The sequence below is a fragment of the Sceloporus occidentalis genome, unplaced genomic scaffold, assembly GCF_023333645.1.
Source record: "Sceloporus occidentalis isolate IW3139 unplaced genomic scaffold, rSceOcc1.0.p SCAF_1, whole genome shotgun sequence".
Classification (NCBI taxonomy): domain Eukaryota; kingdom Metazoa; phylum Chordata; class Lepidosauria; order Squamata; family Phrynosomatidae; genus Sceloporus; species Sceloporus occidentalis.
The window spans coordinates 133,869,733-133,882,684 of NW_028316981.1; the positions used below are offsets into that span (position 1 = coordinate 133,869,733).

Below are 12,952 nucleotides of genomic sequence, written 5' to 3' on the forward strand. Positions count from 1 at the left end.
TAATTAACATTCCTTAAACACACCTAACAGATTGCCATCCCAGACTAACTAACTTAATTCTGACTAAACCCGACTGTTCTGGCCTCTAACTCTAATCTTTAATTGATTGTCACAGTCACCAGCCTTTTAAAAACCCCATTCAAATGCTCAGCCAAACGCCAGACTTACCTCCAATATTTCTTGCTCTCACCACTTCAAACAGATCACTAGCTTTATTTCGTGTAATACTCATAGTACCATACATAACCATACACAAAATGGTTATTGTTGTGTGCCTTCAACCCTAGTGGCGCAGTGGTTAAATGCCTGTATGTACTATAGTCATTCACAGCCACAAGATTGTGAGTTCTATCCCAGCCAGGGGCTCCAGAGTCAGTTCAGACTGGCATCCTTCCAAGATCACTAAAATGAGTACCCAGCTTGTTGGGGCAATTACCTTACACATTGTAAACCGCTTAGGGAGTGCTTAAGTGAACTGATAAACATCACAGAAATGTACTTGCTATTGCAATTTGGACTGATGGGAACCCTATGGCAAACCTATCACAGGGTTTTCTTGGCAAGATTTGTTCTAAGAGGGTTTTCCTTTGCCATCCTCTGAGGCTGAGAGAGTGTGACTTGCCTAAGGTCACCCAGTAGGTTTTCATGGCTAAGCTAGGATTCGAACCCTGGTCTCCCAGTGTTCTAGTCCAACACTCAAACCACTATGCCATACTGGCTTAACTTTAATAACTCATTTTCTCTAATATACATTCAATAACACACAGGTTGAAGGTCCCTTATCTGAAATTCTGAAATCCAAAATACTAAAAAAAAAAAAAAAAAAAAAAGTTTCTTGGGTGGCTCAGATAGTGACACCTTTGCTTCCTGATGGTTCAGTGTGTACAAACATTGTTTCATGCACAAAATTATTTTTAAAATATTGTATAAAATTACCATCAGGCTATGTGCATAAGGTGAAGATGAAGCATAAGTGAATTTTGTGCTTGGACTTGGGTCCCATCTCCCATCTAAGACCAATACCCTGTCAATCAGAAATATTCCTAAGAGATGGCCACCCAATGAAGGAGAGTCCACCATCTTCTGACAGAGGATAATCATAGAATCATAGAATTGTAGAGTTGGAAGAGACCACAAGGGCCATCCAGTCCAACCCCCTGTCATGCAGGAACTCTCAATCAAAGCATCCCCGACAGATGGCCATCCAGCCTCTGCTTTAAGACCTCCAAGGAAGGAGACTCCATCACACTCTGAGGAAGGAGTGTGTTCCACTGTTGAACAGCCCTAACTGTCAAGAAGTTCCTCCTAATGTTGAGGTGGAATTTCTTTTCCTGTAGCTGACATCCATTGTTCTGTGTTCTAGTCTCTGGAGCAGCAGAAAACAGGCTTGCTCCCTCCTCAATATGACTTCCCTTCAAATATTTAAACAGGGCTGTCATATCACCTCTTAACCTTCCCTTCTCCAGGCTAAACATCCCCAGCTCCCTAAGTCGTTCCTCATAGGGCATGGTTTCAAGACCTTTCACCATTTTAGTCACCCTCCTTTGGACACACTCCAGTTTCTCAACATCCTTTTTGAATTGTGGTGCCCAGAATTGGACATAGTATTCCAGGTGGGGCCTGACCAAAGCAGAATTGAGTGGCACTATTATTTCCCTTGATCTAGACACTATACTTCTATTGATGCAGCCTAAAATTGCGTTGGCCTTTTTAGCTGCCACATTGCACTGTTGACTCATGTGTAACTTGTGGTCTACTTAGACTCCTAGATCCCTTTCACATGTAGTCTCCTTACTTCCTTTGAACAGCCTCTGGATGTATGTGTATATGTGCATGTGTCTGTATGACTTTTTACTTAGTGCCAGAAATGTTTCACACATCTTAAGTTCCTAAGGCAGAAGTATTTCAGGAATCTTTGACAAATTCAGACAACTGAAAATGTGTCAGGCAGCCAGTTATCATGCATGGAACCATTCACAATATCACACTTGCTCATGAATATTTATCCACTGTGCAGCAGCTGAGTAGCCTCCTCTTGTATTAATTTAGAACCCCCCCCTGCCCCTCTGGGGCCTTGTTAAAGATTCTCATTTGACTCCTTTTTATTAGCTTGCACCAGGGTTGTAGCTATGGGAGGGACAGTGAGAGTATAGTCCCTTCAAATAAGAATGTTTCTCCTGCCTGAAATTTCAGAGACTGAGACACTGGGGCCATTGACACTACAAAATAACCCGGCATGGAAACCAGGTTTTTTTGTTGTCATTCATACTTTCACTTGGTGCAGTTTGTGGCAGAGCAGGAGGTGGGGAGGGTGTCAGAAAACCCACTTGCCCCATTTTATTTGAACCGTTTTTCCCCTGCATCTTCTGAAAAGATGCAGATAGCTGCAAATGAAAATATGCTGTTGATTACATTTAGAGTGATCCTTCCCAAACAAAGAATGGAGGGATTTAATAAAGAGGGGCAAAACGTACACATCCCACCAGACTGTTGTCCTCCTACCTGGGGACCATCCCCTCTTCTTCTGGCAAGGGTTAGGTTGCCCATGAGGACAACTGACAGAGGGGAGTTAATTAATGCCTAACCCTAACCCTAACCCTAACCTATCACGGGCTTTTCTTGGCAGAGTGTCTTCAGAAGGGGTTTGCCATGGCTACCTCCTGAGGCTAAGAGAGGGTGACTCCCCCCAGGTGAACCTATCACAGCGGTTTCTTGGCAAGGTTTCTTAGAAGGAGTTTGAAAGCAGAAGCAGAATGATGAAGATGTGCCTCACTTGATTGACATTAAAAAAAATACCCAAACCCAAAAACGATCAAACGCATTTGAAATGGAGGCTCTGTTTTAAATTAATATGATGGCAGCATTAAAGGCAATGGGGTAAAAATGCAACTGAGAGATTCAGTAATGGTAAACGTAGTGTGATCTTCAATTCGGTTTCACATTCCTGTGAGTGTGAATGAGTACTCTGAAAATCATTCATACCTAGAACTGTGTTTGGTGCACCTTTTGGTGCAGAGGGAGGCCACACAGTTTGGCTGCTGCAGTGTCCCTCAGGAACAAAAACGGGAGCCTCCAGTTCACCCTTTCGGGACAGTCTGTCAAGCCCCATTATTAGGATGAACAGTTAGTTTGGTCTGAACCATATGTTTCTTTATCCATAGAAATGGTCTCCCATTAATTAATAAAAATGCACTCTTCCAAATTCTTTCCAAGCACCCCACTTCTGTTTTGCTTTTTTGAAAACCCATCCTTCGGGCACAGGTTCTCCAGATTGTAATAGAATTCCACATCATATGTCAACTAACCAGAGCGCTATTTAGCTCAGTCAGTGTACTACACCTTCCCCAAACATACAGCAAAAGATATTTGTAATTTTCACATATGTACCTCTAGTAGGAGCCAGCATGGTATAGTAGCTTCAACATTGGACTATGATCCTGGAGATCAGGGTTCAAATCCCAGATCAGCCATGTAAACCCACTGGGTGACACTAGTCAAGTCACACTCTCTCAGCCTCAGAAGATGGCAATGGCAAACCCCCTCTAAAGAAACTTGCCAAGAAAACTACATGATAGTTTTGCCTTAGGGCAGCCATAAATTGAAAATGACTTGAAGGCACATGAGACATTTAGTAGTTTCACTGTATACCAGGGTAGAGGAAAAGCTGGTTTCTCCTCCCACCCCCACCCCCACCCCCACATGCCCTATATATGAACCCCATTGAGGTAAAATGCCTTGCATGAAAAAAAACAATGAATATGTCTAGTATGCTCATCATGATACTTTTAAAACCTGCTTGCCATCTTCTCCCTCCCCCTGATTTCACTGAAATATTTAAGAAGTCTATTTTAATCTGGTCTTTTTCTCCACACCTTTAGAAGTGTGGAACACACAATTCTCAAGACAGCCGCCACCAGTTCTGTCAGCCCCAGAAATACACATTTTGCTTTAAATGGTCCAATAGTTGCCACCAGGGGACAGTCTTGCTCTTTCAAGCCTCTCCGAATTTTCCTAATAACCATGTCACTGTCAAGAGTGTGGATCCTTATGGAGCTAAAAGAGCACAGTCCAAGTGCAGGAGAGAAGTTATCAGCAGCCCCAGGGAAATCCAAGATTTATGGCAGTAAACAGTCTGGGAGTGAGGAGGAGGAGAAGGAAACTCTAAGCCAAATAAGATCTGAGCATATACAGTGGTAGCAGAATGCTTGACTGGTTTTGGGAGGAAAAGAAAAAATTGAGGGTAGGGGAAGGGAGTGGCATATCCTAGAAAAGGGGATGGAGGGATGGATGGCTCCAAGCTTTTGAGCAGAGGTATTCCACACTGCAACATTTTGTGGAATATCCTGAATTCTTTGTGACTACTATACAAACCAACACTTTGATTTCTGCTACACTGCTAGTCTTTTAGGAAATTAATGGATAAACTTAATTATAGTAATAGCAACAGTATTTGCCCTCTATCTTGAGCGTAGTTGTTGTCCCACAGGAATGCTAATGGTATCATATCCCCTGCAAATAAATGAATATCAAATCAAGATGTTAAAAGGTAGGTTACAGTTTTTCTTCTCTTATTTTACACACTGTTTGGATTCAAATGGAAATAACTGTTAAAGTATATTTCTAATTGTATTGAAAATGTTCAGATGTGTCAATGGTTAACTAAGGTTTAAAATGGTTCCTGTTGCAGGCCTGGAAGTCTAGGCCTGGAAGAACAAGTCTTCAAGGACATTTGCTGAGACATAATATAAACAAAATGTATTATTGTTATGCTCTTGTGTAGTATGGTGACTTCATGGGAAAGAGGTGTGTCCACTTGGTGGGAAAGTTGATCTTTGGAGAGAACAAAGACTGATGTCATATTCAAGTTTTTTCTTCTAGCATGGACTCTAAAAGAGAATAGATGTATAGTTGCCTGCTGTGAATGTGTAAATAGCAACAAAGTCAATAAACCCTCATTTGAGTGAAAAATCTGTGTTGAAGTTTCTTTGTTCCTGAGTTCCAGAGAAGATTGCATCTGTTCCAGTTGGTACCAGTTCAAACCACCGGCAGCATGAAACATCACCCATAACAAAGAGTTTTTCTAACAATAACTATTTGTTCTGTCAGTATCCACCAGCTACAAAGACAAGCAGATCACAAGAAGTCTGAGACAATATTTTAAAGCCCAAACCACCTGACCCTTGGAATGACATCCATGACCACGTAACAGAAGCAACTGTGTGAAGTAGTAGCATTTGTGTCTGGGATGAGTATGACTGTAATTCATGAGATCAGTTACAAAAGCAAGTTATAGACGTCACATTTTTATGCAAGCCCTATACAGGCATCCAGACTCAAGGGTATAGACTCAACATGGGGGTGTGTGTATGTGTGTGTGTTAATCCTGTCGCCACTTCCATTGTCCTCTGTGAGTGAAAGGCGATGACAAACAAAGTGAACACACTCCCCTTCTTCCCATGTTAAGTCTATATGTGTCGTGAATGCTTGCATAGGGCCAGAATGTAGCCAAGGCCTTGTAATGGTTGCAGTGCTGGACTAGGACATGGGCAATCCAAGTTCTAGACCCCAGTGGACCATGAAACTTACTCAAAATATATTCACACTGTAGAAATAAAGCAGTTTTGTAGTTTGGTGAGATATTCAGCCCATCTGTTGGAGAGCTCTAGCACTTCACCAAATTACAAATCTCAAGATTCTCTATAGAGTCATGACAGAGTAGTGTCAAACCACTTTATTTCTGCAGTGTGGATACACTCTCACTGACCTTAGGCCAATTAAAGACCCATTCAGCCTATCTACCTGACAGGGTTGTTGAAAGAATAAAGTGTGGAAGAGGACGGCTGTGTATGTTTCCTTGAGCTCATTGCAGGAAAGGCAGAATACAGATGTTACCAGTAAACAAAACAAATAGAATCTATGTATTTAGGAGAAGTAACCCCCTCAGTTATGGACTTTGGCAACCAGAACTTAAAATGTTACTGAACCCTAGGCTTAGAGGCAATCCCTTTTGTAAAGCTATGAGACAAAAGATCCAGCAATCATGGATGAGATGCAGGGTAACCAGATGCCCTCCTTTTCCAATACACGTCCTACATTTCAACCTTTTGCCTGGGAGGAGTTCCAAAATACCCTTCATTTTAAGCATGATTAAGAAGCACAATACAAATGTTGAAGGTTTCTTTTTACCCTACCCCCCTTCACTTCAGCACAAAAGGCAAATGAAAGGCATAATTTAAATGTAGATTCAGTCAAGGGTTTGTTGCTAGTAAAGTACAAGCTTTTGTCTTGCTCAGAATTCTATAAGTATATTCCAAGCCAACAAGGCACTTTAATGAAATCAGAAATATACAGTTGAGTACCTAATAAAATACAGTATATATAATGACTGCATAGGAACCATATGAAATGAATTTATATTTATATGAGTGCTTTTAGCTTCTGTTTTGTAATGTCCTAAATTTTGAGGTCCCTTGTCCACTTTTGCAGTTAGGACATCTGGTCACCTTGCTGAGGTGTCAGACTGAGGAAGAGGAAAGTTACAAACCTGGTTGGGGCTGTGCCGTGGTGTGCAGGCTGGCTCTGTGCTGGTGGGATGCTTGCTCAAAAGCAGCAGATGGAGTCCAGGGCTGAGTGGAATCCATCCAGGAGGGAGAGGAGGAAAGGCAGTAAGCAAAAGGCACAGACAGGGTGAGGCAGTGCAAGGCAAGGCAAGGCAGACAAGGCAGGAATATGGGGTGAGCAGCAGTTAAGCAGGAATCCCTCCCAACATGGCTGAACATTACCTGGGAAGCGGACGTGAATGTGAAGCTGACTCTAGCTGTTCACAATAAAGAAATGAAGCAACCTAGTCAGTGAGACTGGGCTATATGGAGATGTGTGAGGTTAAATCAGAGAAAGCAATACCTCCTGCAATCCCACTGGCAATTTTGGATTTAAGAAATCAAGAAAATTATAGTGGCCAGCCCTGTTACATCAGGAAATGTGATTGCTGCCACCACAATGGCTATGAACAAATTGAGTCCTGTGAAATACAGTCATATCCATGGATTCAAGTGTCCATGGTTGGAAAATATTTTAAATATTTCCAAAAATCACACGGGACTTAAGTATTCATGGATTTTGGTATCCATGGGGGGGGGGGGGTTCCTAGAACCAAACCATAGCCAAGGGCCCATTGTATGAGCAGAGGAAAAGAGCTTTTTGCAATATCTTTGTTCCCTGGCTGGAGAGGCCCCATTCAAGTGGAAATAAATCTATCTCAGAGCTTCCCACTCAGCTCTAGTTTCACTGCATGTAACATATGGCTCTACCTTTAACTATTCATGGCAAGCAATCTTTTAGCATTACTTACCAAGGAACAGCAGTAAAATTCAGTAGCTTTTCCCTATAACAGGTGATGGCTCCAAGAGTTCAGTGACTGAGGCTATATCTGCAATGCAGAAATAATGCAGTTTGATACCACATTAACAGCTATGGTTCAGTGTTATGGAATCCTGGGATCTGTAGTTTTATGAGTTAATTAGCCGTCTTTTCTCTGAGAGCTCTGGTACCACAACAAACAAAAAAATCCTAGGATGCTATAAGATAGAGCTGTAGCGGTTAAAGCAGTGACAAACTACATTATTTCTGCAGTGCAGATGCAGCCTCAGTTACTGAACTCTTGGAGCCATCATTTGTTATAGGGAAACCCTGAGCCTGGATTCCTTTATGTGTCTCATCCTCTCTGGCTAAAAATATAATAGCAAAATAGATAACTGGCCATTTTATGCCCATTACTAATGTCTCCATTGCTAGTACATGATAAAGCCAGGTCTGTGTGGGCCCTACTGTTCCCTCATTCTTCCCAGTTAGTCAGGCACTGAGTAAGGGACAAGAATTAGAGAAGAACTGCTGAGATATTATTATTATCTGTGCCCAGACAGAACTCTTTAGAAAATGGTAGCAGGTAATTTACTTTTACTGGCCACTTCAAAGTATTTTGCCTCATGGGACTGGTATCCTGTTGGGTCTGAGGCCTTCCCTCTATTTATGGCAGTGGTGACAACAAAAAGGGAATGGGGAAGGGAATGAAGAAAGGGAAGAAAAAGAGCAGGAACAGCACATTGCTGAGGGGAGGAGTACAGGTGGCATAGAGGCCATGGGATCTCTGAGCAGCGCAATCATGCATTTGGTTTAATGAGCAGATTTCTACATTTCTTTAAACTTCAGGTAGTTTATTAGGAGAGCCCTTGCTGAACTCCTGAACTTGAGGTCCTCCATGTGTTTGAAACTACAACTTCCATCAGCCCCTGCCAGCATGGCCAAAGATCAAATGTAATGGGAATTGTAGTCCAAAGCATCTGAAGAGTACCTGACTGTGGAGGAAGAAGATGCAGAGATACAGAAAACCTTATAAATACTGTACCCTACCAATGGTCAATTCCCAACCATGGCTACAGTAGCCAAGCTGCCCTTACGGTAAATCCGATGCCCACGGTTGCAGAAAAAGAGCCTGGTATGAACTTGCCCTGGTCAAATTGAACCAGCAGTGATGTTTTCCCCACTCCGCTGTCTCCAACCAGGATAGTCTGCAGAAATCAAACAGAAAGACACATTAGGATCATTCAGTGATGATCCAAAAAGTTTACAGAACATCCAAAGTAAAACTGCTGCTACATCACTATGTACAAGTGCAGATAGCAAATAAATGTGTATCTTTATACTACTGGGGGGAAATGGTGAGGCAAAGATCTGGGGCATGGTGGGTTATGGTCTCACAGGCTGTGCTAGATGTAGATCTGAAATTAAGGGGAGTTTGTGCCACTGAGATTTTCCAAGACAGCTGCTCATGACTCAGTAACTAACAATATATTTTCCTTTTATGGCCCTCAAAACTTGCTGCCTGAGGTGGCTTCCTCACCTTAAGTAATAGTAGACCCAACTCTGGTTTTCACCTAAGGTCTAGTTGATGGAAACAGAAAAAAAAAACATCAAAAGAGAGTGACTCTGTGATGCAAATCGTGACTAGGGCTTACAATTTCTCTGCTAGGTGAACAGGATGTATTGTAATAAATCAGCAGCTCCTGAACAGGAAAAGCCTGTTTGAGCAACAGAAACCCAGGGCTGAAGCTAGAGTATCCTCAAAACTCCACAGTGGATCACCTCTATCACTCTGCTGCCTGTAAAGTACAATAACATGCAAAACCTAGAAAACAGAATATCTTTATTGGAACAATTAAAATGCACAAAATTCACAATGCCAGCTTTCAATGCTCCACTGGCTTGTTCATCAGGGAAAAGTGTTAAAAATCATACAGGAAACAGATTTTTTTTATGACGCTGGAGTCTCAGGCCTACATTTTGTCAAGAGGTTGTTAACATTGTTCTCAGTTAAGAGTGTATGGAGGGATATCTATGTAGGCAGAGGTCATTCCTCCCTTTTAACTAGGTAGGCTCTGGGAGACAAGAGGCATAAAATCCAGGAAATAAAATTATGCTGTCAGTAGTTTTCAGTGGGGGCTATGGTGGCATGGGTTCAGGTCAGGGTCTAACCTTGAAAACTGTCAAGCCTCAAATGTATAGGACTCATTGGCAAGGAAAGGGAAGGTTTTTATTTTAATTTGTTTAGTTGGAAACGACTAGAAGGCAAACAGCACCACCCACTACAGTGAAATTCATCCATGGACTTTATCACACAGGAAAAATCAGCGGTTTAACAAGTGATTAATCCATGAAAATCACACAATCATGATTAAAGATTTTCATACCCATCTTTCACTGCTTCATGGGCCAGACTCAAATGCAGAGTACAGTACTTGACAGTTTTAGTTTTCCTTTCTTTTAGTTAATTTTTACCCATGGAAGATGCAGCAATGATTCCTCATTCATTTGTGCCACATCTCACTCAAGCTAAGTGTCAGGGCCAGCACAGAACACTCTGTCGTATCTCTGGTGCTCCTTCCTTTTCTTTCCTTCCCTCCCTGTACTTTAATATTTGTAAACATGGAAACTCATTAGGCTTGTCAATCAATTTATTTAACTTTGAAACTTTTATTTAGTTCTGGGTTTAGGAACAAGTGGCTCATCAGACGAACATGACTGCAACTACTATCATTCTTTTCTCTGCAAACCCTCCAACATTTCACAGATGAAAACTGGGATATGTATGGCCAAGAAAAAGATGGCAAAAGTTATAAATATGGAAGAACATCGAAGATAGAAGAGACTGCAGCACCTTTCTTTTGCCTGAGCCTACTGGGAAGGGCAAGACTGCCCCCTTCATACCCTCTTTCCCCTCTGAAATAACTGAGTGCAAATTACTTTTGCTCTTTGAACTTTGCAAAAATTTGAAATAAGCCAAGGAGAAAGGGAGAAAGTGAGAGGAAAAGAAAAAAACTGGACATTTTAAAAGCAGATAAAAAAAAATGGAATGACAGAGGCTTAATTGGGGCTTTTCCTGCCAAGGTGGGACAGTTGTAGGTTATGAATCAGAGTTATGATGAATAGGCCTGATGGGAGTTGCAGTCCAATGAAACCGCTCGGATTCCCAGTGATTGGGCAGTATATAAATAAATCCTATTATTATTATTATTATTATTATTATTATTATTATTATTATCTTCAGCCCTGATTTTAACTAGGGTTTTTACAGAACGCTCTCAGTCTTTGGCCCCCAAATAAAAAAAGATGGTGTAACTGCTAGGTTTTCAAATGGTGGGATAGTTTTCAAATGGTAGGACAGAGAGGTGGGACAGTTTCTCAAGGGGGTTCCAACCTCAGGCACTGATTAGCTCACCCTCCAGAGGGGGAAGGTGCTTGAAATGCTTTTTCAGCATCCCCTTCAGCATTAGACCACATCGCAGGGAGATAGAGAGGAAAGGAAGGAAATGAGTGTCAGGGTGCGGTGGGGAGACTGGGGCTTGTATGTACATGGTGGAGGTTGGGAGGGTTTGGAGCAAAGGTCACTGCCCCCCTATTCCTCCTGATGCACAAACTTCAGAAGGTGGGGAGGAGCAGCATTCACAGCCACCAACCGCTTAGCAAAGTTGGGTGCTGAGTGCACACTCCCAGAACAGCCGGTTTCAGTAAGTGGTCAGCCTCTTTGATGATCACTGTCACAAGCGTTCCTTCCAGTGTGTGCATTTCAGGAGAAATGGTTGGAGCAATAGTTGCTCACTATTCTGTTTCTCTAAAATGAGGAAGTATTTTAAAATGTAATCTAAAATTTTAGCAGATTGAAATGAGGAAGAGACACTATCTAAATGAGGCAACATTAGAAGCCAAATATCTTTACATGAGAGGCATAACAGGAAATTGTCCAGCTGACTTTAAAACAATTTGTTGTTGCTATATGCTTTCAAGTCATATGGCCACACTCATTGGGTTTTCTTGATAAGAATTGTTCAGAGAGGGGTTTGCCATTGCCTTCCTCTTAGGCTGGGAAGATGGGACTTGTCCAAAGTCATCCAGTGGAGGGTTGAGCATGGATATGAATCCTGTGTACAGAAACAAGCACAGGCATCACATCAAGTATAAGTGTTGTGTTGAGTTGGGTATTAAATTTATAGAAATAAAAATATTCTAATTTGAATAATGTTATTTCCTCATGAAATGTTAAAATGTGAGTATCCATAAAGGAATGAAAATATGCATATATATATATATATATATATATATATATATATATATATCTATCTCATATGGGCATATGCATACGTAGGTGTGAGGGGAGGTGGGGGAACTCAAACTTTCCACCTCCTCCTAGGAACCACAGTTTCAGCTGTATGTACTGCCTCTTTCATACTGAGGCATCATTTCTTTTTTTCTTTTTTCTTTTTTTACAAAGAAGGAAAATGAATGCAATATTGATCATAGTCTTTCAAGAGGGTAGGCTCTCACAGAATGATAGAGTTGGAAGGGGCCTCATGGGCTATCAAGTCCATCCCCCTGCTTAATGCAGGATGGCCAGCAAAAGCATCGCCAGTAGGTAGCCGTCCAGACTCTTTTTGAAGATATACAGAAAAGGAAGCTCCACCATCTCTCTAGATTCCTCTCCATTTCATGTACAAAAGCCAAGTAGACTAACAGTTGAATCTTTCTTCAACACTGACAACGGGAGAGCTGTTGCCCAAAATGCTGGGGTCCAGGGAAGACACCCACAAATTAATATGTTTTAGGGGAATTTGGTACTTAGCTCAAAAGAAAGTTATAGTACAGCTGGGGTAACAGGCAGCTGTGTTGTTAAACTTTGCAGGTCTTATTTCAGTGACTCTAAAAGCACAACCAATATTTTCCTTCTCCTTCTCCTCCTCACTTTTACCTGTCTCTATTGTAAAGCTCCATTTAGTTGTCCCCTTCCTGAAAACACATTGCTGAATTCCCTCTGAATCCTTTTCTCATTGAAATTTTTTTTGTCTGATTTTTCAGGCACACTCTTGTCTACTTTTGATATGAATCAAGTATGAAATGACATTCATTTTTTAGCTTCTTATTTGGCATTGCAAGTTCAGACTGAGACTCAACTTCTCTTTCCAGTCTTGATCCAAAGCAACTTCTGAACCTTTAGACTGGCAATATTGTTTGGATGATAGTTGTAGTCCCACAGCATCTGGAGAGCCTCAAGTTGCTCCTCCCTTTCTAACCTCTGAGTTCATAGGTTTCATGTACCTGGTACCCTTCAGATCCCGACAAAGAGAGATCCAGAACCCAGAGGAAGGCAGTGAGAAAACCCTCTCCCATGTCCTCCCTAGGCTGCCTAGTGGAACTAAGAGAAGTGGAACTAAGAGAAGAGACTTGCAAAATACTACTCTCCAGGAATCAGTCATGGTATCACCATGTTTCAAAAATCCTGGGTATATTTACTGTATTAAATTCCACTATCCAAATCAACTTGATGCTTTTATTTTAAGCGAAGACTTCACAGAGCTCTAGACAGTCTGCACCTTTCTCTCCTGAAGCCAAAAGATAACAACGG

The 12,952-nt window shown here is 41.6% G+C and overlaps 1 protein-coding gene across 2 annotated transcripts in view; it reads right to left on the bottom strand.

Annotated features, from left to right (window-relative positions):
* Nucleotides 1–12,952, bottom strand: part of RAB37 (RAB37, member RAS oncogene family) — a 118,417-nt gene that overhangs the window by 54,149 nt on the left and 51,316 nt on the right. For both annotated transcript variants that reach the window (XM_089536859.1, XM_089536874.1), the window contains exon 2: nt 8,457–8,567. In XM_089536859.1, coding sequence (XP_089392985.1) covers nt 8,457–8,567 — 111 coding nt within the window. The remainder of the gene's footprint in view (nt 1–8,456; nt 8,568–12,952) is intronic.